The sequence below is a fragment of the Typha angustifolia genome, chromosome 9 (genome assembly GCF_048772165.1).
Source record: "Typha angustifolia cultivar Huaian chromosome 9, ASM4877216v1, whole genome shotgun sequence".
In the NCBI taxonomy this organism is placed as follows: Eukaryota; Viridiplantae; Streptophyta; class Magnoliopsida; order Poales; family Typhaceae; genus Typha; species Typha angustifolia.
The window spans coordinates 11,212,627-11,235,941 of NC_133247.1; the positions used below are offsets into that span (position 1 = coordinate 11,212,627).

Consider the following 23,315-nt stretch of genomic DNA (forward strand, 5'->3'; position numbering starts at 1 on the left):
TCGTAAACACTAAGACAATATGAGCTTCAAACACTTAAACAAGATGGCCAATAATTAACTATCAGATAAATTTTACCTTCCCAGCTATCACTAGTCTCTCACATACTACTTATAAGAACTCTTACGGAAACATGTTAATGAATAATTGACTAGTTCATATGAATTTGGAACCAGAAAAGGTCTGATAACATCAGAATTTATCAGCTTCTATTCAAACTGCGTGAATTAGAAACAATCAGAATTTCTGAATGAGATGTTTGTTTAGGAAAGCAGAAGACTAGTTCTTCAACATGTCAAATGAGCACACAAAAAAGAGAAAAAATATATCCTTTCAATTGCAATAACCAAAGTTTCTGAAGGCTATCTTGGAAAACAAGAGATTTATTCACTCAACATGTTATCGTCAGCCGCAAATTTCGACCGTCAAATGATTACCTGCAAACATTAAAGTTCTTATGGCATAATCTTTCTTCGAGTTTTCTCTTGTGATGAAATGGTAAATAAGTTAAACATAAAAGAGAAGAGATCAAGTCTTCATGACTAACAGTGAAGAAGTAAGTCTGCTCTTACCTAGAAGAACTGGATGATGTAGGTTGTCCAACTCTGAGATCTTCTATGTAATGCTTCCAGTCTTCGCCGCAGTTTTCAATGCACGAAGGGAATTAGAAAGTATTCGGCATAAAATAGCTGCAAATGTAATGCCCCAGATGCCATTAGACAAACTTGCTTATCTGATTTTGATGCTTAGAAGCACATCTCAATGCAAATAAACATAAATTGCCTATCAAAAATTATGTTTCTATAGACCATATCGATCCTTAGTAATGGCGACAATAATCATTTCTACCATTTTGATTTTATCTAAAAGTTCACAGTGATGATGAAAAGAAAAATTATTATACATTGAAACCTTTGAAGTTTACTTGCCTTCCAAATGAACATGTAGAATGAGAATACTGATGATTTATTCTGAACATCAAGGCACCGCGCTCGGGACCAAAGAAGAGAAGCAAGTACACCATGGCCTATGATCTAAAGCCAAGAAAACAATAAAAGGATGTGATAATAGACATTCTTAGTTAGGACAAAATTATTTCAAGAAGTATGTTTTCAAATGAACAAATAACTCACAAGGATCAATCTCTGATATAGTTCTGAAGATGAAGCTCCAACCATTATCGCAATGCCATATGCTGTTAACAGTAGCTTGATGCAAAGCCAGAACACCTACATCGAAATTTAATCTTTGTTAAAAGATCGAATCGAGGGTAATTCAATTAGGGAGTTGTTAATTTTGCTTACTCTTTCTTGACCCAAGCGGACACTGAAGGATTGAATGCCAAAATCCCTGTCGCCTTCGACATCGGGAATATCCTACTAATAGCCAGGTTAGCAAAAAGTAAAACTACAAAGATGGATACCTACTTGGATCATGAATTAAATATATGGGAGCTATCTATGCTAGCTAATAAAAGAAACAACTGCTTTCAGATTAACTATTATACCATCAAAGATTGAATTTAAATATTTAATGAGAAAATATATGATTTCTTGTGATACAATAATTGAATAACTGACCTTGAACAAAGCTATAACAGCTGAGAAGCAACACATGAACACTGTGGCGAAGACCACTGATTTTGTTAACGCTAAAGGCTTTCCTAATACATATTTCTGTTGAAAATATCATCATTCAGTAATTAAAATGTGTGATGAATACGCCAAAGATGATATTGACATACATAAAAGAACATTCTCGTGGCCATTACAATTAGAATTTATGGAAGAGCCAAAAGTTATTTCAGATTACCTGCATGTGTGCAAAGAAGGCTAGCTGAACCAAGATGGCCCTCACACAAAGGATACAAGATGCAGCAAGAAATGCATGCCGTTTCCATCTCAGAAGTGGAAGCTGAAAGACAACAGAATCAGAATATTGAAGAAAGAAATATTTAAAGATTGAAATAAATCTATTTAGCATACTTAGTCCTTATAGAATAAGTTACAATGATCTTGTTAACTATAACATGGAACGAAGTAGTCCTTTTTCTTCTTTGGTTCCCTGTCACCTTAAGCTCGCCGTCAGAGTTCATGAATCATACAGATACGAGTACAAGTTCATACTTGAGTGACAAGTTAATGAGATTTTCGTAATGTATGTGATTCTTGAATCGTTGTTGCCTATAAGACAAACAGAAAACTAAGAGAAGAGGTAAAAGCTATAATATCTTTCTAATCTTTTCTAAATCTTCAATACAACAGAGATCTATCAAACGATAGTTATATTTAATGACAATTTTTTGGCCTTTTGAAATCACACTATTCTTATTCTTGCTATTCTTTTTCCTATCTAACAGTCAGACAGTGAAATAGCTTGTGACCCTATCATCCACTATGCCTGCCATCTTCACCAGTGTAGAAGACATTTCTTATCATAAAACAGCAGCGAAGCCGTCAAGATCTCCACCCGCCTTTCTCCATCATCAAATTCAACATTCTTTAACACCAATATGGAGGTTTATGAAATAACTCAATGCAAGTGGTTGTGGTGGCACCACATGTCGTGTAAGAGAGGAAGTCGTTTTACCCATTGCTAGAGCCACCATGGTGACCACATCGAAGAAGGAACAACCGGAAATACTCTATCTGAAACAGAAGGATCTCTCTCACCTTTCATTTTCATATTATGACGACGATGAAACTTTGTGGGAGTAATACTATCAAGACTAACTTTCATGTTTCATCTCTCCTATGACGATATTTCTTTAGCCTTGCAATCTTAAGTAGGCAATCAGAAATAAGTAGGGAAATCACTTACATCAACAGAGTATGCACTTCCAAGAAAGAAGCTGATCAGCAAGGCACAAAGTAGAGGAGGAGATTGAGACTTCGCTCCCATAATAAAGCTCTGAGAAGTAAAAGAAATAAAATGATTCAATAATATTTACATACAGCTAGAGTGCAACAGAATGTACTCAGGTAGTAGTTTTCTCTTGCTTAATCCAACACTGTATTAATTGACTTAACGGAGAAAATGAGAACAGAATCATCCGATTAATGTTAACAAAATATACCATGATTGAGAAAGCAGCTACTAACAGTATTCCAGTTGTCACAGAAAATTCCCCAGAAGCAAGTGGAAGACTAGGTTTATTTACCTGCAAAGATTAAGATTAGTCATCACCTTTTTTTATAACACCAAATTTGTTTTGAACGAGATGAACTGAAAGAGAATGCTATTGTTCTTCGAAAATATTCCGCTGATCTGAGATTAGACCTTATCAATTTCTATGTCAAATATCTGATTCAGTCCTACAACATAGATGTTCATGAAAATAGCAGGGACCAGAGCCTGAATCAAGAATACACAGACATGTTATCATACTTCGAGAATACAAAGGTTTGTAATTTAACTTTATCACACTGCTCACAATACCTTAAGCAGACCCATGAAAAATAGTGGAGAAATATCAGCTGTGCTCTCTAATGGAAGAAGAGAGACACATGTTACACCTATAATCTGATGACTCACAGGAAAAATGTCAATAGAATTACTTTTGCATCATAGTGAAATAAGGAACAAATAATAGCTATAACTCACTGTGCCAAATATTGTATGGGGCCGAGAAAACCGATAGAAAGCATCCAACTGACCAGATATAACTTCCCAGAAATTCTCCAAGCAATTGAATTTGGGTTCATGTACATAAGCATGATCTGGAGCAGCAGTACCGCATCTAATATTCTGCAGTCGGAGATAGACAAATGGCTTCTTTGTGTATCTCAGATCACAAGCACTAGCAGAGAGCTTAAGAGAATAACAGCTGAAAGGTAAAATACATATAAATCATCTGCTATACAAGACAATTCCATCATCTAAAATCGACATAATATACTACTTAAAATTATTCTATCGCACTTAGGCATGCATATAAGAAAAGAAGAAACATGGTTAACAGTTGTAAGCATAAGAAATCGGCATTGCGGTCATAACATAAGCTTAGTTGGAGGTAGACATGGTGAAACTAAATTTAGGTAGTCAGTGATAATAGTTTAGGCTCATGTAACAACTAATATATATACTCTATCCATCTTCATTATATTTATAGGCTTTTTATTCAATCATACAACTGATAGCACTTTTGAAAGTTAAAGCTATGCTCTGTCAATTGAACTAAAAAAAGTTGAAAAACTATCAGCAATATTTCAGAAAGAGCAGATCATTCTTCCTATGTAAAATAGCTCATTATTTAGTTAGACATCAAAGTTGAAGTCTTCATAAAGTATATGCAAACCTCATTGTTATTTTTCCAGGCCATGGATTGAGAACTAATCACATGAAACCAATTAGAGGGCCATTAAACTTCTATGATGAATGGTATATCATTTGTGTGTGTGTGCATTTTTTTTCTAGAATCTAGCAAAATCAACCCAAAAAAACCTAAAATATTAAACAGAAACATTTCAAATTACTACTAAAGTAGGTTACTCTATGGGTGAACAGTGAACCAAGTCACACTCAACCTGACATGACCCACATCAAACAGTCAGAAAAGTGTAAAACAATTCAAATCTTAGATGATTTCTTAATCACAAAGAAAAAAATATATCTCTTAGAAGATTTCCTTGCCTTTCTTCACGGGCTTCTAGAGCTTGTACCCTCCTCGTCCTACCTGTGAAATTATGCAGAAATAATTTCTTCTTTCTTTAGTACTATATGATTAAAGATCAAAGTAGAAATATTTAATCATTTACCTCTCCATTGGCATCCACTTATGGGCCCTCTCCCTCTTGTCCCCTCTGCACAATAAAATATTGTAAAATTACAACATCTATTCAATCATTGTACTGGAAATGAGAAGAGAAAATATGATCATCATGTCTATTGGGATGTCAACTTTAAAACCTAATGACTTGCCTGCAAATAAAAGCACCAAACTTCTATGATGAGGAACTGAAATGGGATTGTTGGAGATCATGTCTACTGGAAGAAGAAGAAGAAGAGGAAGAGGAGGAGGGAGATAAGAGGAGAGTGATGAATGAAAGCAAATATCTGGGTTTACTTGGTAATTAAGGCCATGCTAATTTTGGGCAAACTTAAAAATCGATTTGCTATCAAACTTATAGATATTGGGTCAGTAATTTGCCAGGGAAAGTTTAATCCATGTGGATTAACATGCCATCTGTCAAAATTAATCGGATCTTGGAGGGCATCTGGAGGAGAAACAACAAGAGAGCGTTATAAAGATTTCCCATGAATGGAATCCAATAAATATTTGTAAGATTTCGTCCAATTTTGGGGACTCAATTAAGTTTTGGATTTAATAGTGATTGATTACAAGGTTCAATTGGTTTGAATGGCCGAGCTACGTCTGGCTCGATTAGGAGTCAAAGCGTTAAGTTTGAATTGATTACTTTTAATTTTGAGCTTGTTTCAACCTTGGGCCTATTTCGAGACGTTTAAAAGGTCGATCCACGCCTATTTTAAATCAAGTCTGAATCAAACTCGACCCAGGATTAAATTAAATTAAATTCGAACTTGTACTAATTGATCAAGATTTATTTGTTTCAAATATGAGTGAAGCTTAATCGTGCCTTATCCAGTTGGGTTACTTTTCTTAAAGATGGTTGTTTATTTGTTAAAAAAAGAAATAGAATAGTTATATGGATACTTTAATACTTCCTTTTTAAAAGATAATACATTGTATTTTTATTATTTTTTATATTTTTCTTAGCCTATAAAGATAGTACAACAAATAAGCACAGTTACAAGACTTAAACTCAAAGCACGATGCATTGCTAGTTGGCATCTTATGGCTCTTTTTGTCCACACTAAACTCAACACAGTGACTAATCAACACAATCAACCAACTAGTCTAATAGTAACAAACCGATATCCTATGGCCATGACAACTATGGCATGCTAGTAGTGGCAAATGTGCAAGGGAAATATCAACAAGGCGATGAGCAAATCAAGGTAATAGAGCAGTTAGGTAAAATAAGGCCAACGGAGGTCGCGAGCTTGAGGTATGTATAGACTAGTTAAGCTAGCCTCAATGGTTGAGAGACGACTATAACACAAAAGAAGTTGGGCAAAAAATAGGAAATTGGTGAAGGGAACGAGGCAAAGCATAATCAGTTGTGGCAATAGGGAAGGAGGATGGCTGAGACAATGGTGGCACTACCGAGGGAGGAAAGGTAGACGAGAGGCAGAAGGAGGAGGAGGAGAGCGGAGATTGGGGTCCAAGATGGTAATATGGGCTAGACCATCTTGGATCAAGCCCCACCACCCCTCGCACAAGACCCAGCAAGAGAACCCAACGATCTCAAATTGTCTACCGTTGAAAAAAGAAAGAAAAGGCAAAGAATTAGCGAAAGACAAGGTAGATGAAAAAGGAGAGATAAGGAAGAAGAAAAGAAAAAACTAAGGGCTCTTCCTTCCTCTAGCACTCGAGCTAAGAGAGGGAGGGGAATGTCGCCAACGACGAGGAAAGCCATCTCTTCAAGGAGGGATGGTGACCAAACCCTAATAATAATAAAAAGGTGACTATTATAGGTTACTTTTCACTTTTGTCACATAAAGGAGTAGGTGACAAATTGTTGAAACTACATATATCCATCTCTTGTCAAAACCACTGCTTATAAATATTATTTTGGGCTCATTTAATACTCTTATCAGAAGAGAGAATGATACTTCCCTAACTCTAAATAAATAAATAAATATTTTTGAATCCTATATTGTCCTCATAAATGTTACTGATGCATAGAATGTCTTCTATAGCATATTTGTGAAGATTTTGACCAAATTAGCCCTATCTTAAACTTTTTAAAAGTAGATTGTACCTCAGGCTTAATATTGAAAAGAGGTATATTTCACTTTAGCTATTGGTAAAATGTTTATCAGTAATTTATTTAAATATTTTTATATGAAACCCCCTCTAATCACCTTCAAAACCTTTTGTGAAATACTAATAAGTTACAATTCAATATAAAAATTTACTTCTAATTTTTTTAAAATTTAAGCCAACCCAAGCCCTAAGTTTAGGGGCAATTTATCCTATATTTTTATGTAGGAGCAAAATAATAATGAATCAAAATACAAAGGAGTAAAATATAGTGTATATATATATATATATATATATATATATATATATATATATATATATATTCCCATTTTGTACTGTTAAATTAGTTAATATCAGGTTAAAATTTAACTAAAGTGTATTTTAAGCAATAGAAGTAAATAAAAGTGGATAAAGAAAAAACTTAATTAGTGAGGATGTAATTGATAATAAATAAAAAATAGAGGTGTAATTTGTAAATTTCCCTTTTCCATTTCTCTTTATCCACAGAAAATTTGAGGCTTCGGTGGAAGAAGGCAAAAGCGGCAGTGATAAGGAAACCAAAGAAGAGAGACGAAACAGAGGAGAAGAAAAAAAGAATGGCCTTTTCTCTCTGCTTCACAAGGTTATCTCCTTCCTTCCAACCTCCAATTCTTGGCTCCCATGGCGTTCGCCTCTCCCCTTCTCCAATGGCGGTCTCCTTCAAGAACAAGCTCAGCTCCTCCAAATCCCTGTCTGGGTCTCCTCTAGTTCTCCCCACCAACCTCTCTCCGCTCCCTTCTTCCCCTCAGAAGCCTTCCACTCTCACCGTCTTCGCCGAGAAGGGGTACAAGAGGAAGACCCACAAGGTTCGATTTTTTATGGTTATGTTTGTGTTTTGATCCATTGCGAGGAATACCCATGTCTCGGATTCTTGGATTCAGGCTTCGGCGAAGCGGTTTCGCGTGACGGGGAGAGGGAAGATAGTGAGGAGGCGAGCTGGGAAGCAGCACTTGTTGGGGAAGAAGAACACCAAGAGGAAGCTGCGTCTCTCCAAGATGGTGAGCACTTCTTTTCCAATTTATCTTCTGTAGAATTATTTGGATTAGAAAACTTTTAGCTTTAAATTGTGGTAAAATCCTGCAGCTTCCTCAAACTCACTGAGACTAAATGCAGATTAGTTGACTATTGGACTAAAAAGTACTTACCTTCTTAATGAAGATTCTTCTTTAGGAGGATGAAGCTAATGTTTCTAACTTGATTTCTCTGGCACTGGTTTGTTTGAAGAAGAATAACTCGCTAAACCCTTGTATGATTTCTTAATTCTGTAAAATGCTCTTGGGCATTAACATCTGTATGCATCTAAGGTTTGCTACTAGTAATGAAATGAGATCGAAAACTGGAAGCTGAAGATTCTAATTACTTCAGTTCTTTCCAGTTATCCCACCCTCATCCTCTCTTGGTGTGTCTTGTTGGTCCCTCTCAATATTTCCATTCCGTTGTCTCTTTTATGAAGCAAAAAGGAATGGTACATTTTATGTAAATGGGAGGCCCAAGAAGCAGCTTAGAAATTTGTTCGACACTTTAGTTATGGGATTTCAGAGAGACAGTAAGATGAAATTTCACAAGAGTCGTAAGTTTCTCGATAGGTATTGAAGTTTCTTCCCTTTTCTCTGGAAAATTTGGAACACCATCCTGATTCCATTCTCTTGGAGAACTCAAAAATTGCTACAGAAAAGAAAAGAAAAAACAGTACTATATTCCTTTCTTCCTATAGTTTCTAATCTTTGCCATCTTCATCCAAACAAATAAAATCCTCAGTCCTCTGTCCATGGAATAAGTCTGACATCCTACCTTCTTCACCTGCAAACCTGACCAAGCAAAAGCAAACCGTTATTTTTAGCCAGTACACAAAGTATAACATGGATAATCTGATGAGGGTACGGATCCTTGTAAGAGATGGAGGGAACCAAAATTTTGGTGCATAAAATTCCCATTTTCCAAGAGTGCATAATACTCACCGATCCCTTAATTTTTTCTCTTTTTTTCAATGTGACATCATGTTAGTTTCATTTATTAATTGAATCTTTTAATTACAAGTCTAAATTGTAAGAGAGTTATTGCTTTTGATGTTTTAATTTTTTTTCCCCTAAGAAGGTGAATTTGTTGTATTTCTAGTTTAACACTTTATACGACTGTTCTCATGGAACTATTTCAGACAAGAATGTGAGACTAATTGATGAGTCTGTAGGAATGTCTATGCTTTAAAGTTCAGAATGTTGGTTAAGTAATAGCATGCTCCAATAATGAATGCAACAAATATAACCTCATTTCCTGATCATTCAATCATTCATAATACTTTAAGTCTTGTTTATTTGATAATGAATTAAACATATAATTTGGAAGTCATTTAAAGATCCAAATTAGCTTTGGATGCATAGTTGAATCAGGTTTCACTAACATTTTGAGGATCGCATGAACAAACAGGAAGGTTTCGTTGTCTGCTGCGCTGTTTATTTTATTATCAATAATTTTATTTTATTTTGTTGCTAGAATTAGACTTAAAACTTGAAGATTATTTTAAAGATCCAAATTAGCTGTAGATGCAGAGCTGAGTTATAATATGTTTCCACATGAGGCATGATATGAGCAGCAGTTAGTTTCATATCACTTTTTGCTACAATATTATTCTAAAGTTTGAAGGCTTTTCAATATTTAGCAAAGTTTAAGCATGTTGATACTAAATCTGTAGCTTTCTTTCCTTTAATGTTATCATTTTTCCTCTTCATTGTTTCAGTTTTCGTCCCTGATTGTGGTTTTCACTTTTAAGCCAAAATTGATCCCTATGAATATGTGAATATGATATTTATTTATCTTTAGTAGACCCTTTAAAAACTGCTTGCAGTTTTTTTTTTTTTCTCTTTTCTCATTCTTTGCATCTAGTGCATTTTAGTGGAAAGCTATCTCCAAAATCCGTTCACCCTTGTTCTAGATGTTGTCCGTACAGCCAGTGGAGTCAAGGATATTTGGTTCCATCTTCACAAGTATCTTTCCTGGTCAAAGTTTCCTTTAATGTAAGGTATTGAAGGAGGTTCTTGTGTGTGGCAAGAAGCAGCTGAAAAAAATTAGGAGGCAGTAAATATTTGGATGGAGTAATAATAAGCACTGGAGCTTATATATATGACCATCCCATTGCTTCCATGTAGTTGAGTTTTCTCTTCATGATGGCAAGTCTAAATAGATTTTCCTAAAACCAGTCATTTCATCAATGAACAGGCAGGGGCCAAGTATCCTATTAGTGCTGTATCTGTAGTATACTCTGTGGATATGCTCCTCAATGTTAATCCTGTACACCAATTCTTCTCTTCTCGTTTTGGTTTTGTGGAACCTGCAAAGTGGAAATGTTACTGGTAAAGTATATATGAAATTACTATGAGGAGTAAAATAAATGATAAGGGTTCAAAGATCTTAACATCATTGTGTCAGATTTGTCTGCCGATCTTCCCGCTGTTCCTATTCTTTCATTAAGACCTCCAAATAACTTTTGAAGAAGTTTAAAAAAAAATCATTTTATTGAAAAATTTGTAACCGAAATCCATCTCCCCTAACTTTGTAAGTATGGTTGTTGCACAATATGATAATCGATAGCCATATTTATACCCTTATAACATTGTGTGTCCAATTTTTTGTGTAGTGCAAATATTGGAAACAGAAATAGCTTAAACAGTTAAATGTAAAAATCCTTTGGAAATTTACCTTGTATTCTTTATTGACGTTATTATGAAGCCTGAACCTTGTTTGAGTTTGAATTCGGGATGTTAAGATACATTTTTTATTGCCTACAAATCGTGAGAAAAAGGTTTAGAAGAAAAGGTTCAGTAGACAATGAGATATCTTTATCAGTGTTACTGAGATAAAAAAAAAATCTAAATGCATTTTCATCTGCAGGAAGTTTCAATTTAGACTTATTATTACTCTTCAAATAAAGCAGCAGGGATTTAGCAAATATTGGCTTGTTCTTTAGGAAACTTCTCGTACTTGTAATTTAGCTTCATTATTACTATCTTTGGATGCTGGTGTATTGCTATCATAAAAGAGCAGCTTGATTCAAGTTTTCCAACAGAAAGGAGGCTTTGCTTCAGTTGCCTACTTGTCTTACAAAGGGTTGTTAGGAACTTAGGATTTAGATCTTAGTTTACAATAGGCATGTTAACCTCTAATATGTGTGAAGAAATTCTTGGTACCCTTCATTAGAATATCAGTAGGTTTCAAATCTTTAATTTTGCTGATATAAAAATAACATTTGATCAATTAAGCTTTGTATTCCTTATCATTCAAGTTACCATTGTTACTATTCAGGGATGTCTGCAATACAGCACAAGTTCTTCATTACTTAGATATTCCTTTTGAAAATATATGATTACCAGTAGAGGAGCATATCAAGTTTTTTTAAGTTCAAGATATTTCTCTCTTGCTCCTTATCTATTCTCACCCTGATTTCTCGTATTAAAAAGAGTAATCCTGCGACTTCAGTGGCATGTTATGTAAAACCTTTTCGCAAATATTGGGACATGCTTTCTGATGCACTTTGATATTTTGTCAACAGCACCCAGTTAACCGAAGCGACTACGACAATGTGATTGGTGCTCTACCATACCTCAAGGTGAATCGAAAGGCAATATGAGGTTTTAGAGATCCTGGAAAGCATTTTGTTTTTCTTTCCTTCCTGCATGTAAGTTTGTTGTCCTCTTGTCATCTGAATACTTATCTTTGATTACATTTCCATCTTGTGCCAAATTTTTTTTTTGTAACTATGCTATTCAGAGCAAATGTTCTCCAAGTATTCCAGCTATCATTTGTGAGTTTCTAAGACACATCCTGTACATTACAATGCAGTGTTTCTCTTCTCCCTCTTATCCTTGATGATTGAAATAAGTTTTAATCTTCTAGAAATCACTACAAGATTCAATGCCTGTTCCCTTTGTTCTTCCACTTGCTGCAATGAAGAGAACCAGTATTGGAGGAAACAAGTTGGTATTGCACTTGCTGCAATGAAGACAATATCTTGTACTAAAAAGATGCAAAACTAGGAGCAAATAAATCTTATTATCATGGCTATGAGGACAAAATAAATTGTCTTATTTTTCAACTTTTGTTTCTCTTGTTAGAGTTTCTTGTTTCCTCCTCCCATACTGGTCGGATTAACTCCGATCGGTTGCGGAATAATAAACATAAGCTTATTCTAGTATAGTAATCAACCAACAACTTATTTTAGTCACTCTTCTCTCTTCTCTTCATCCATCGATCGACGATATATATCCTAAGTTTGTTAACGTTATTTATATTACATTAAATATAATTATTACTTCGCTATATTAGTTTACAACCAAACACTACAAATTTAAAAAGTAAGCATAGCTAAACTAGTTTAGGCCAAGAATTTGTGATGCCTTTGTTCATTCAATTGCCACACGATGACTAGGAATGTCTGCTAGTTGGAACTTGATCTTCCAATTAAAAACTATTTCTTTACACACAGGAATCAATTGATTCTAATGGAATCAACCCTAGATTTGGGCTTTTAAGAAAGGGAAAGAGGAAAAAAGAAAAGTCTGAGAATGGCACTGATCAAAGATATAAACTGTCAATATATATATATTATATTGCTAACAAAGTATATCGTAGTTAGTAACAACTTTAGTCTACAAAGAGATTATAAAAGTAACAAAGTAACGTACACGCCTCTGCCCCTATTAAAAATCTAAGGGAAGGTGATCATGCATGCAAAGGTGTGCAACTTTCTTTTATTAAGCAAGTAATCTTTGGTGTATTAGATGCAATGAACTACGTCTTTTGTGTACACTAATCTATGGGCACGGATCTTGATGCTTGGTAGACCTTCGGATGTAATCGTGGCCGTTGGATAAATAGATCAATACGGCGGAAATTATACCGTAGTTAGACCTAAATTTACTTTGCTCTCCTATATTTTTATTTTTGTTATTCTTCATCTTATGGATCAAACCACCGGTCGAATTCGAAGATACTCATTAGAGATAAAATTATAGAGAATTAGATAAGCTTTCTAACACATCAAAATTAATACCGATTTAATTTAATTTCAGATGATAAAGATATAATAGAAAAATATATATTTGTCAAATCTTTAATTTAAAATTTGATTAGGCTAAGAAAGTTTATACAATCAACTATAATTTTTAAAGAAAATTATGAAATTACACCCCATATTTTTAGTGATTTTGTTATTCAACCCCCTCATTTGTGCCTACAATTTTCATTTGATCACCATAAACCAACTAATAACTAACAAAACAGTATCTAAATATGAATATTTAATTAGGGACACTAATGAATTACTTTCTAAAATACCAAAATTGCCTCTGTCTTTCCTTTCTCCATTCTATTTAACTTTCAAAATACTCTTGCCTCAAGTACCATTAAAAAAATTCAAACTTCTTCAAAAATATTTTTCCTTTCAGGGTATTTTAGTAAATTTGATTATTTGTATATTAAGTTAAAAAAATGTCTCAGGAGTACTTTCTATTTAATTTCATTTGTGAAGTTAATTAAAAAAAAAGAAAAAAATAGCAGAGATCAAATAAATTTTGGAAATTTATTTAAATACCGTTAAATTTGAAATATTTTTTATTCCATTAACTCTTTTTTTTTATCGTTCATAACTGTTCCAAACCGTTGCATTGCCAAGCTGTTCTTCCAAGCTAATAGCACTACCGAGCCATCAACCGAATCGAGCCAAGCCACCAAACCACCGACCACTAAATAATTTCTCTACAATATTGTTTGGGGTTGGAGCTGAATTCATAACCACCTTCGTCATGAGCAAGGTACCTACCAATTTTAGTAGAGTTAGGTTGATTTTTCTATTCCATTAACTACTGGGAAACTATATTATAGGGTGTTTTTGAGTAAAATATAATGTAATTATCATATGATACTAGTAGTGTGTAAACACTAATAAATGAAAAAGAAACAGAGTATTTTTTTGATAATTTTTCTTAAATAAATTCACCTATACCCATGAAAAGGATTGAAGTAATAATAAATGGTTGCGTGGGCAATGAAGCAATATGGACAATATGATTCTATGAATGCATGTATACCAAATTGATTCTATCTATATATTTAATAAATAAGTCGATGCAAGCGTGGTTATCCACTCACCCTAACTTTAGGGAAGAATATTCTACATCCATTTGTCGTTAAATATACGTCTAAATTAAAGTGGGGATTAGTGGGTTTAAATTTTTATATTATGCTACTAATCATTGTAGACCCAAATGAAACCCTTCTTTTGTTTTTTTATATCTAAATTACTTTAAATTTGTTGAACTAGGTGATGGGTGACGCGAATGAGACTAGATTTTTGAGTCAAAGTAGATCATGGATAAACCTAACCATTGGCTTGTAAAAAATTTGGCCGTCTTTGAATCTAAGGCACTGCTTTTAGGTGCTATAATTTTTTTTATTAGTTAGGGTAACCCTCAGATCTTAATTTGAGTTGGAATTGTAGCCAAATAAGTTTATGGAATCCAATCCCTATCTATTACTATAAAATATAACTCTCTTTCTTTCTTTTTTTATTTACTATATCAGACTTATTTTATTTGTCGAAGATTCTAGAGACTAGTATCTTAGGGATTTTAATTAGGATTTTATGAGCTCTTTTGTTTCCTACCATCTCAAAAAGCTCATCAAGGTGAGATCGTATAACACTCTTAACGGTTTTGATCATTACATATTTTCAGATGATCGATCCTTCTAATCCAGCTTATCTAATGTCTTGAGCAAAGATGGCATAGCTCCGGCGATCATCACAAAGTTCTCATACGGTGAAGTGAAGTAAGACCAAGCTCATGAGCTTCGGAAGTTGTTTCTACATCGCTTTCTTCCTCACTTTCTCCCCCTTTCTTCTGTTTTTTAGGTTTCTTGGCTATGCCGTCCTAAGGTGCTGCTAAAGCTGTTTTGCAGAGATTTCTTTTAGTATCTAGGCTTTGTATGAGGTCCTTTGATTTTAGCCACCACCTAATGCGCAATCTAATACAATCTATATATTTGTCGCACGCATCTGACTGTCCCGATCATACTCAGTAGTGAGCTCATAGTCGCCTATCCAGATAGAGATAGGGTTGTAACTAGGCCGAGCTCCTATCCAACTTGGATTGAAATTAGTTTCAAGACTAACCTATAATATCAAGCTTGAATTGATTAAATTCAACTCGACCCTATGCTAGAACTTGAGCCGAACTAGATCCTATTTTGAAATCAATATCAAATCCAGCCTGATTAGAGTCCATTGAATCTAACATAAATTGAATATTAAATTATCTACACTTAATATAACCAAATCAAAAATTATTTATTATTTAATATGAATTAACAATTATAAGTCCAATCTTATTCAGCTAATCTGAATTGAGTTTTATTAGTTCAAAAGGTTTAAAATGCAATAAACCTAACTGCTCTTTTTTTATTTTCTTTTAAAGAAAAATGACATAAAAAGGGGGTAATTTTTCTCGTTCATTTGAAAAGGTTGGGGGGGGGGGCTAAAAGAGAAAAAGTAGCAAAAAGAGAACAAAAATTATATATATATATAAACTAAACTTTTGCACGCGAGCCATTACTCTCCAAAGGGAGGAAATCCGATACTACACCCACAAGTATGACCACCAAAAGTAACTCCTCCAAAGTCCCCCCCACCCCAAAAAAAAATAACCTTCTGTGTCCAACCAGAGTGGGTGCCGCCCTGTGGGCCCCGCTACTATTAACCCCTAAAGTTCCGAAAGCGGGTCCCACTCTTTTTTTTTTTCCTCCGGCCCCGAGTACATGCGTCTGAATGGAATCTTCAGCAGCGTCAGGAGGAGGATTCCTTCCCGCCCTTTTTTCCCCTTTTTTCCTCTCTTTTTCTTCTTCCAAAAATCCCCCCCCCCCACCCCGACTCGGCCACATGACCAGCACCGTGACCCTCAACGCGGGCCCCACGTCAAGCCGGGAGCGTGAGGCCCAAAGCGCGCGCGCCACGTGCCGTCACGGGAGCTCCCCATCGTCCTATCGCCAACGGCCCCCTTTCCCTTGTGTGCGTATATAAACCTTCTATGCGGGCAGCTCGGCCGTACCGCATAGAAATATCTATGCTCGCATTACCAAAACGACGCCGGGCATTGCAGAGGGCAACGGTAACTTCGGTATAATTACGAACTCCGCCATTACGCCATTTACTTTGGCAGGCACAAGGACCAAAATAGGAAGATTATAATTAAATTAACCAAATCCCCGTAATTTAATGGTGCATATCTGTTAATAGATACACTGTATTGCTATTTTTTTTAAAAAAAAATAAACCTAATTTAGTTTTTTCACTTTTAACAATTAAGATCGGTGCAACTACGCCCGAAAAGTAATAAGACTGCGTACGCCTCCTCTGCCCCTCTCCCGCTCTTTCAGTCGGCAGAAGCGGATGAGTAAACCGGGATGCCCTAATTTATTCTCGTGAATCATTTTATCCTTTGATACCCTTAGCTCGTGGAAGCTAACTTTAGAAACGTCATTTTGGTTCCTCCAATCATATCAAAAATATCAACTTGTAGATGTAGAGAGAAGCAAAGGTTCCAAATCTTTTTGAGTGACTTAGGCCCCATATTGCACCGAAAGAGCTAAGTGTGTGGCCAGTCAGTTACATATGACATAAACCTACCTAAATTGATGCATAATTAGATGAGATATTTTGTTGGGGTGCATTTAGAACACAATCATACAAGGAGAGTAAAATTAGAAACATAAGATAGGAAGTTTGTCACTTTGCTTGCTTCTTTCTCTGTGTTTGTTTTCTTTAAACTATTATAATGGTAGGCCATGGATGCCCGGTGAGTAGGAGTCTGGGAATAAAACCTGGGGGTTTGTATGTCACTAGTGATGAGGGCCTTTTGGTTGACATTGGGTTAGTATGATTTGATAACTAGCATGCCTCATGTCTTCATCTCAGATGAATCTTGGTCATTTACAAGATTTTCACTGTGCAATCTAAGCAACCTTTAAAAAAAAGTAGGCAAAGAAAAGAAATAAGCAACTTGGCCCTGAGATAAATCTATATTGCTTTTGACTAAATCTTACTAATTTCTTTTCTTCTTTTTTTCTTAGCCATATATTATGATAATTAGTTTGTGTAGAATGAAAATAGAGGTCTAAAAAGAACATAAAAAGGAAAGAAAAAGGAAAAGGAAAGAGACAGAGACTACTTTTGTCTAGTTTTTCTCATCGTCTCTCTCTCTCTCTTCACACACATACATACATGTAGCTTCCTAGATCCCAGCCTTACTATGAATTCCAAGAAATTATTGTTTGGGTCTCGTTGATGGCAAAGAAGAAATTTTAGCGTTAACATCTAAAAAGGAAAAAAGAGGGAGCAAAAGTTTCTATCTTTGTGTTGGGTGCTTGAAGAATTGTGGCTCTTCTCCAATTCATCCCAATCCCAATACTTTGTTGCTTTGCTTTGCTTTGCTTTCCCCATTTCCCCCTTCCCCTCTCCTCCACTCTCCCCTAACACCCATCTCTTCTTCAAACATTCTTCCTCTCTCTCTGTCTCTCTCTCTCTTGAGTTTATAGCCTACTCCTCTTCTCTGATTCCATCCAAAGCTCCTGCCTTTCTCTCTCCTGTGAGCTCTTTGACCATTTTTTTTTTTGGTTTTTGGAGTTGTTTCTGGGTTTTATCAAGGGAGGTGAGGAGGTCAAGAAGAGAGCTTTTTTGGGGGGGTCGTTTGAGGTGTAAGATAGCGCAGGAAGGGTTGTCAGGAGATTTGGCGATTTGGGTCTGCTCTTTGTCTCTTTGGTTTCCCTCCTGGTGAGAGGAATTGCTATTGAGGGGATGACTATTGAGGAGAGGAACGGGAGCATGGGGAGGGAGAGTGGATACAGAGATCAGTTTCCTGTGGGCATGCGTGTCCTGGCCGTGGATGATGATCCCACTTGCCTCAAGTTGTTGGAGACTCTCCTGATTCGATGCCAATATCATGGTTGTTCCTTTTTCTTCTTCTTCTTTTTATTATTTTTTCTTATTTTTTTTTTCAAGTCAAATGAATGGGTCTTTGCGTCTATCTTTTGTCGCTAATCACCAATTTTCCCCCCTGAAAAGACTTTTTCCCTCTAAATTTGCTCCTATTTTTGTTGTACTTTTAAGTGGAATTGGAAGAAAAGTTGAATCTTTTTCTTTTGTCCTTCCTATTTTTTGGTTTCAAGATAAGGATTGGGAGCTGAGGACTAATTAGTTTTATGTGTTCTTTCAGTTACAACAACTGGCCAGGCAATCACGGCCTTGAGAATGTTGAGGGAGAACAGGGACAGATTTGATCTGGTTATCAGTGATGTCCACATGCCAGACATGGATGGATTCAAGCTTCTGGAGCATGTTGGCCTTGAGATGGATCTTCCTGTTATTAGTAAGATTTTTTTTTAGTGAATATGAGAATTTGTTTCACTTTTCCTTCTTTACATTTTCTGTGGTTGTTGAGCATTAAACAGTTCAACTGACAGTAGGGACATGATTTTCGTTTGACAGGATCTGGAATTTTATGTTCTGTACTTTACGTTTGCAAATTGATATCTTAGCAAAAGAACAATATCCATTATTGCATGACATCTAGAAAAGTTATGAATCTATGAATGTGATAGTTTTGGAACTTACCAAAGTTATTCATTCATGCAGTGTTGTCGGCAAATGGTGAAACCCAAGCTGTTATGAAGGGAATAACTCATGGAGCATGTGACTATTTGTTAAAGCCCGTGCGGATTGAGGAGCTTAGGAACATATGGCAACATGTCATCAGGAGGAGGAGGTTTGATTCTGGACAGCACAATAACTTTGATAGTGGGGAGGATGCTCAAAACACCCAGCTTATGGATTCTGAAGGTGAGCAGGGTGTGGCTGATCGCAGTGGAAAGCTTAACAAGAAGAGGAAGGAACAGAATGAAGAAAAGGATGATGATTCTGACGATAGTGCGGAGAATGAAGATCCATCAAACCAAAAGAAGCCAAGGGTTGTGTGGACTGTTGAGCTGCACCGCAAGTTTGTTGCTGCTGTTAATCAATTAGGCATTGACAGTAAGAACTTCCATTTCATAACTTATATTGCTGCGATCATGCTGCTGCCTTTTGATAGTTTTGCTTGATAGTAGCTCAAGTTTTATCCATAATTTCTCTCTTTTTTTTACCCTTATCCATGCAGAGGCTGTTCCCAAAAGGATACTGGACCTTATGAATGTGGAAAAGCTAACAAGAGAAAATGTCGCAAGCCATCTACAGGCATGATTTTAAATTTTCATCCCTAGACCGTCTCTACCATATATTTTAGGCTGGAATACGTATTCAGGTCAACGATCAGAGTAATTCATTGGATATTTAACTTTTAATAGATCTCACTTGCTACATTAGCTCTGAGACAGTTTCTGCAAGAAACTCGTTGTTCTGAAGCCCTGCAATCCATCAAGCACTGTCCTACTTAGTCATTATGTAATATGTTTAAGGCCATTTGCTTGTTAATGAAAGTGGTCCTACTACACTATCTATTACCTGTTACATGTTTATTTACTGACTAACCTATTTGATATTCAATGTTTGTTACTTTTCTATGGAGCTGATTGCTTCCCTCTTTCATCTTGTGGTTCCAGAAGTATAGGCTTTACCTGAAACGGCTCAGTGCTGTAACAAGTCAACAAGCCAACCTAGCTGCAGCTTTAGGAGGAAGAAGCTCCTCATATATCAATATGGGTTCATTCGAAAGTTTCAGAAACTATCATGCACTGGGAAGATCTAGACAGCTGCCGGCTGTTGCATCTGTCCAACCAAACGGACTTCTTGGTAGAATGAATACTCCAGCAGTGTTTGGAGTGCATGGCTTGCTTCCTTCTCAGACAATTCAAGTAGGCCGAACCCACAACAGTTCAAATGAGTTAGAGAAACTTCCAACCACTAGTCTATCCGGAATGCATCAAGGGAGTCTGCTTCAAGGGGTTCCTATGTCAATGCAGCAGCCCAGGGTAATGCAGGAAGCAAGCAAACACTTCCCTTCTGGTTTCCCTGCCAGTGGACTGGCTAACTCTTTTGCCAATACAGCAAACAACTCTCTGTTACCACAGGCAGATAGGATGCAGATGCTGTCTGGGGGATTAGGCAATTATTCTTCTTCTGTTAGAATTCCTTTCTCAGACTCAGATCCTTTCAAGACTAGCCTTGGTGAGTCTACCCAACTTACCAATATTGGAAGATGTAATGACACTTGGCAAGCTTCTGTTTCTTCAAAGTATCCGGCCAGCACTTTGCGTATAAATGACTCTGTAAGTCATCCTGGTATAACTCCTTGTAATCTTGGAGGAAATATTACTCCAACAGCTTCACAAATGGACGGTGACCTTCTTGGCGAAACTCCCCATGGTTTAGTAGCATCTCGTTTGCATGATGCTATGATAGGACAGGATATACAAAACCAAGTAGCTTCTCTTAGTGGAAGCACGATTCCTATCCCGAGCTTTGATGAAAATTCAACATCCTTTAATTTCAGAAACTCAGCAAATTCAAATCAGAATTTGGAGGAGCAAAGACAGGATCATACCCATAACACTGATCTTATGTTTAGTTCTTCTTTGAATTCTTCATTGCCAAATCTTCATCTAAATGATCCTATTGCTCAGGGGCACCCCTTGAATAGTGGCTTTTGTAGCACTCCAGTCCTTGCACAAGATTGCAGAGTTAACAGGTCAACAAATGAAGATCTGCTTAGTTACAAGGATGACTCTGCATTGGAAACAACAAGGTCACAGAATGGCCTTGGTTGCAGCTTGGATGATCTTGTGAATGCTATGCTTAAGTCGGTATGGCCCTTAGTCTTTCCATCTCTTTTTTCTTATCAATCAGTAGTTACTGATGTGAGTATTGTTGTCATGCTTGCTGTCTGGTAGCACTGTTATAGGTGGTCTCTTTGATGTACTTAATTATAAATTTCACACTTAGATAGACAATTAAGCTTCCCCATAGTGGAACCTTCAGTTTTTGGAGATTGATAATATCTGAAAGCTTGTCTCCATCCTGAAGAAGTATATAGAAAGTTAACTTGTTAAACATTTGAAATGAATGAAAAAGTGTTTCACTGAGCCTCATTTAGGCACAAATTTATACTGTTCTATGTTTCTAGGGGCCCCAAGAAAATCAGGATTGTTTTCTCATCAAAATATATTATAGGATTAAAGGCCAACTTTCTATTTATATTCAGACTCAAATATAGAAATATCTTGGTAACACGTGTTAACATTTAAGAGATCAATATATTTGAAATGGCTACTGCCAAACAATCAGAAGACATGAATTATCTTATGGCACTCTAGTGCTGGATCCCCATAATTTATGTATATTGCAAGAATGATTGCTGGGTCATGAGCATTTATCAATATCGACTGGAACCTAGATGTTATCTCATCCACAATCCAAATTGTGTGCTGGCATTTTTCTGAAACTGTTTGGTTCTAGATCTTATAATAGATCAGGTTGAGGAAAACTGCAAAAGTTTAAAACACTAATAGATTTTAAAATTTGGTGTTTGCATCAATAGTTCTAAGAAAAGCATTCCAACACTGTTAGAAGTGGTCCAGCATTCCTTAGCACTTGATTTGACCCAAATTGATGCTGTAAATAGAGATTAATGGAGAAGAATGATTCATATTGTCGACCTGAAATAGCTGGGAAGACTTTGTTGTTGTCATCTTTGTTTCGTCTTGAGCAGTAAGCCTTGTCCTCTTTATTTCTTTCAATTGATGTTAATCTTTGTTGAGTGCACCAAGTAGTACCTTCACATTTTTCTTTGGTTGTGAAGCAAGTGTAGTGGATTTCCTAGTGGTGTCTCATTTAATGATAAATATACTTGTAATTTGTAAACTCTTAAGTAATCCACCTCAATGAACTTCATAATCACCAAATAATCATTTGTGAGATGTAGACTGATTAGTTGAGTTGAACTCGGCTCATTTGCTAGAATGAAGCAGATCATAGCAGTTTGCAAGTAGTATATAGAGTTTAGCTAAAAGCAGGTGGTGTCCTTATTATATGGTGTTGCCTGTGAAATTTTTTGGCAGATTTGTTCTCTGGAATTTCTGTTTTGCATGAAGTCCTTTTGTTAATTAGGTTGAAGAAGAATGCCTGACATAGCATCTCAGTTACTCACCACAGTCTACTACTTGCTAATTTTGTGGTTGGAATCTTGAGTTTCTATTGATTAATATTAATACTCCTCGTTTTTGTTACTTAGATGCACTGATTAACTGATGATTTCATTCCTTCTGAGCATTTATATTGATGCTTGACTTGTGCAATTTAATCACCATGTGTTTTCTTGTTGATTTCCATATCACATTGGGATGCAGTTGATTGAATACTTTGATCCAAAAGGATGCTACAATTTATAACTATGTTCCCATTACATAATAGTTTTAATCTATCAAATTTGGAAGCAAATATGTTTACTAAGAGACTTGAAACCAACCAGACATTCTGACATTCAATTGTAAGATATTTGCTAAATACCTATAAGCACGAGAAGTGCTATCTTGAATTATTATCTACGGGTCATTTGAAGTCTTCGAATGAATAACTACATAAAGGTTACCTTTTATTAACCTAACTGCATTATCTTCGGCATTGCAGGACCGCGAAGATGCTACTGCTTACATGGATGGGGACCTGGGATGTGACCTCTACTCACTAAGTACTTGTATGTGAGGAGGTCCTCATTCAGTGGTTCGTAATTCTTGAATCTCTCCAAGATTCCCCCCCATGATTCTGAACTCAAGTTTGTATTCTTACGTCGTTTCGATGTCGAAGATCCCTTTGTTATTATCTTATCTTCTAGTAAATTGGTCAGCTGAGTGCAGTAGAGGAGATGGTGAGTAGGAAGAAGTTGAGTGATCTGCCAGTTTGGAGTTTTGTACAATACAAGCTGTTGTCTTTACTGAATGTTGCTATGTTTTTATATAACCGTTCTTGGTGGACAAATAACAGTATGAATGCATCCATTAGCTGTGGTCATTTAGTTCCTCAAGTTATGATTATATAACTTTTGCTTATTCTGGAGTGTGCATACTTTCTTGTTTAGAATTATTTAGTTCATGTGTTAATTTCATAATTTGGTGAAGAGAAACTAATATCTGAATGTGTGTGGGATAATTAGTGCCAACTTATCTTGTTCATGAACCTCTTTTTGTACTTTGATGCAGACCATGCATTAACAATGATCACAGTGCAGTAAACGTTGATTAAAAGATAATTACCACAATTTTGAGGAGAAAAAAGTGCCTGTCTTTTTAGCTTACAGACATTCATGAATGAGTCTCAAAAGAATTTGAACGATGACTTTCTAATTTAACTTGGGGTTAATTACACCTAGAATTCTAAACTCTATAGTTAATTAATCTTTATTT

General features: G+C 35.8%; 3 protein-coding genes and 1 long non-coding RNA gene across 4 annotated transcripts; 3 read left to right on the plus strand and 1 right to left on the minus strand.

The window, feature by feature from the left end:
• Window positions 1-64: 64 nt before the first annotated feature.
• Window positions 65-4,979, minus strand: LOC140767658 (homogentisate geranylgeranyltransferase, chloroplastic-like). Its single transcript, XM_073107653.1, has 15 exons — window positions 4,919-4,979; window positions 4,756-4,800; window positions 4,631-4,673; window positions 3,602-3,824; window positions 3,437-3,520; window positions 3,278-3,352; window positions 3,075-3,158; window positions 2,819-2,908; window positions 1,811-1,912; window positions 1,579-1,674; window positions 1,303-1,374; window positions 1,132-1,227; window positions 928-1,032; window positions 571-687; window positions 65-435 (listed from the first exon to the last, which is right to left on the minus strand). The coding sequence occupies exons 1-14, from the start codon at window positions 4,977-4,979 to the stop codon at window positions 646-648; spliced, it is 1,218 nt and encodes a 405-aa protein (XP_072963754.1). The 3' UTR covers window positions 65-435; window positions 571-645.
• A 2,396-nt stretch (window positions 4,980-7,375) lies between these two features.
• LOC140766505 (large ribosomal subunit protein bL35c) lies at window positions 7,376-11,735 on the plus strand. Its single transcript, XM_073105885.1, has 3 exons — window positions 7,376-7,690; window positions 7,766-7,882; window positions 11,428-11,735. Exons 1-3 carry the CDS (start codon window positions 7,442-7,444, stop codon window positions 11,503-11,505), a joined length of 444 nt encoding a protein of 147 aa, XP_072961986.1. The 5' UTR covers window positions 7,376-7,441; the 3' UTR covers window positions 11,506-11,735.
• A 1,876-nt stretch (window positions 11,736-13,611) lies between these two features.
• LOC140767831 (uncharacterized) lies at window positions 13,612-14,894 on the plus strand. Its single transcript, XR_012105625.1, has 3 exons — window positions 13,612-13,687; window positions 14,609-14,702; window positions 14,785-14,894. It is a non-coding gene; the product is annotated as an uncharacterized lncRNA (long non-coding RNA).
• A 2,217-nt stretch (window positions 14,895-17,111) lies between these two features.
• LOC140766961 (two-component response regulator ORR24-like) lies at window positions 17,112-22,936 on the plus strand. The gene is made up of 6 exons (XM_073106681.1): window positions 17,112-17,869; window positions 18,140-18,292; window positions 18,559-18,954; window positions 19,079-19,155; window positions 19,521-20,720; window positions 22,543-22,936. Exons 1-6 carry the CDS (start codon window positions 17,722-17,724, stop codon window positions 22,615-22,617), a joined length of 2,049 nt encoding a protein of 682 aa, XP_072962782.1. The 5' UTR covers window positions 17,112-17,721; the 3' UTR covers window positions 22,618-22,936.
• Window positions 22,937-23,315: the final 379 nt, after the last annotated feature.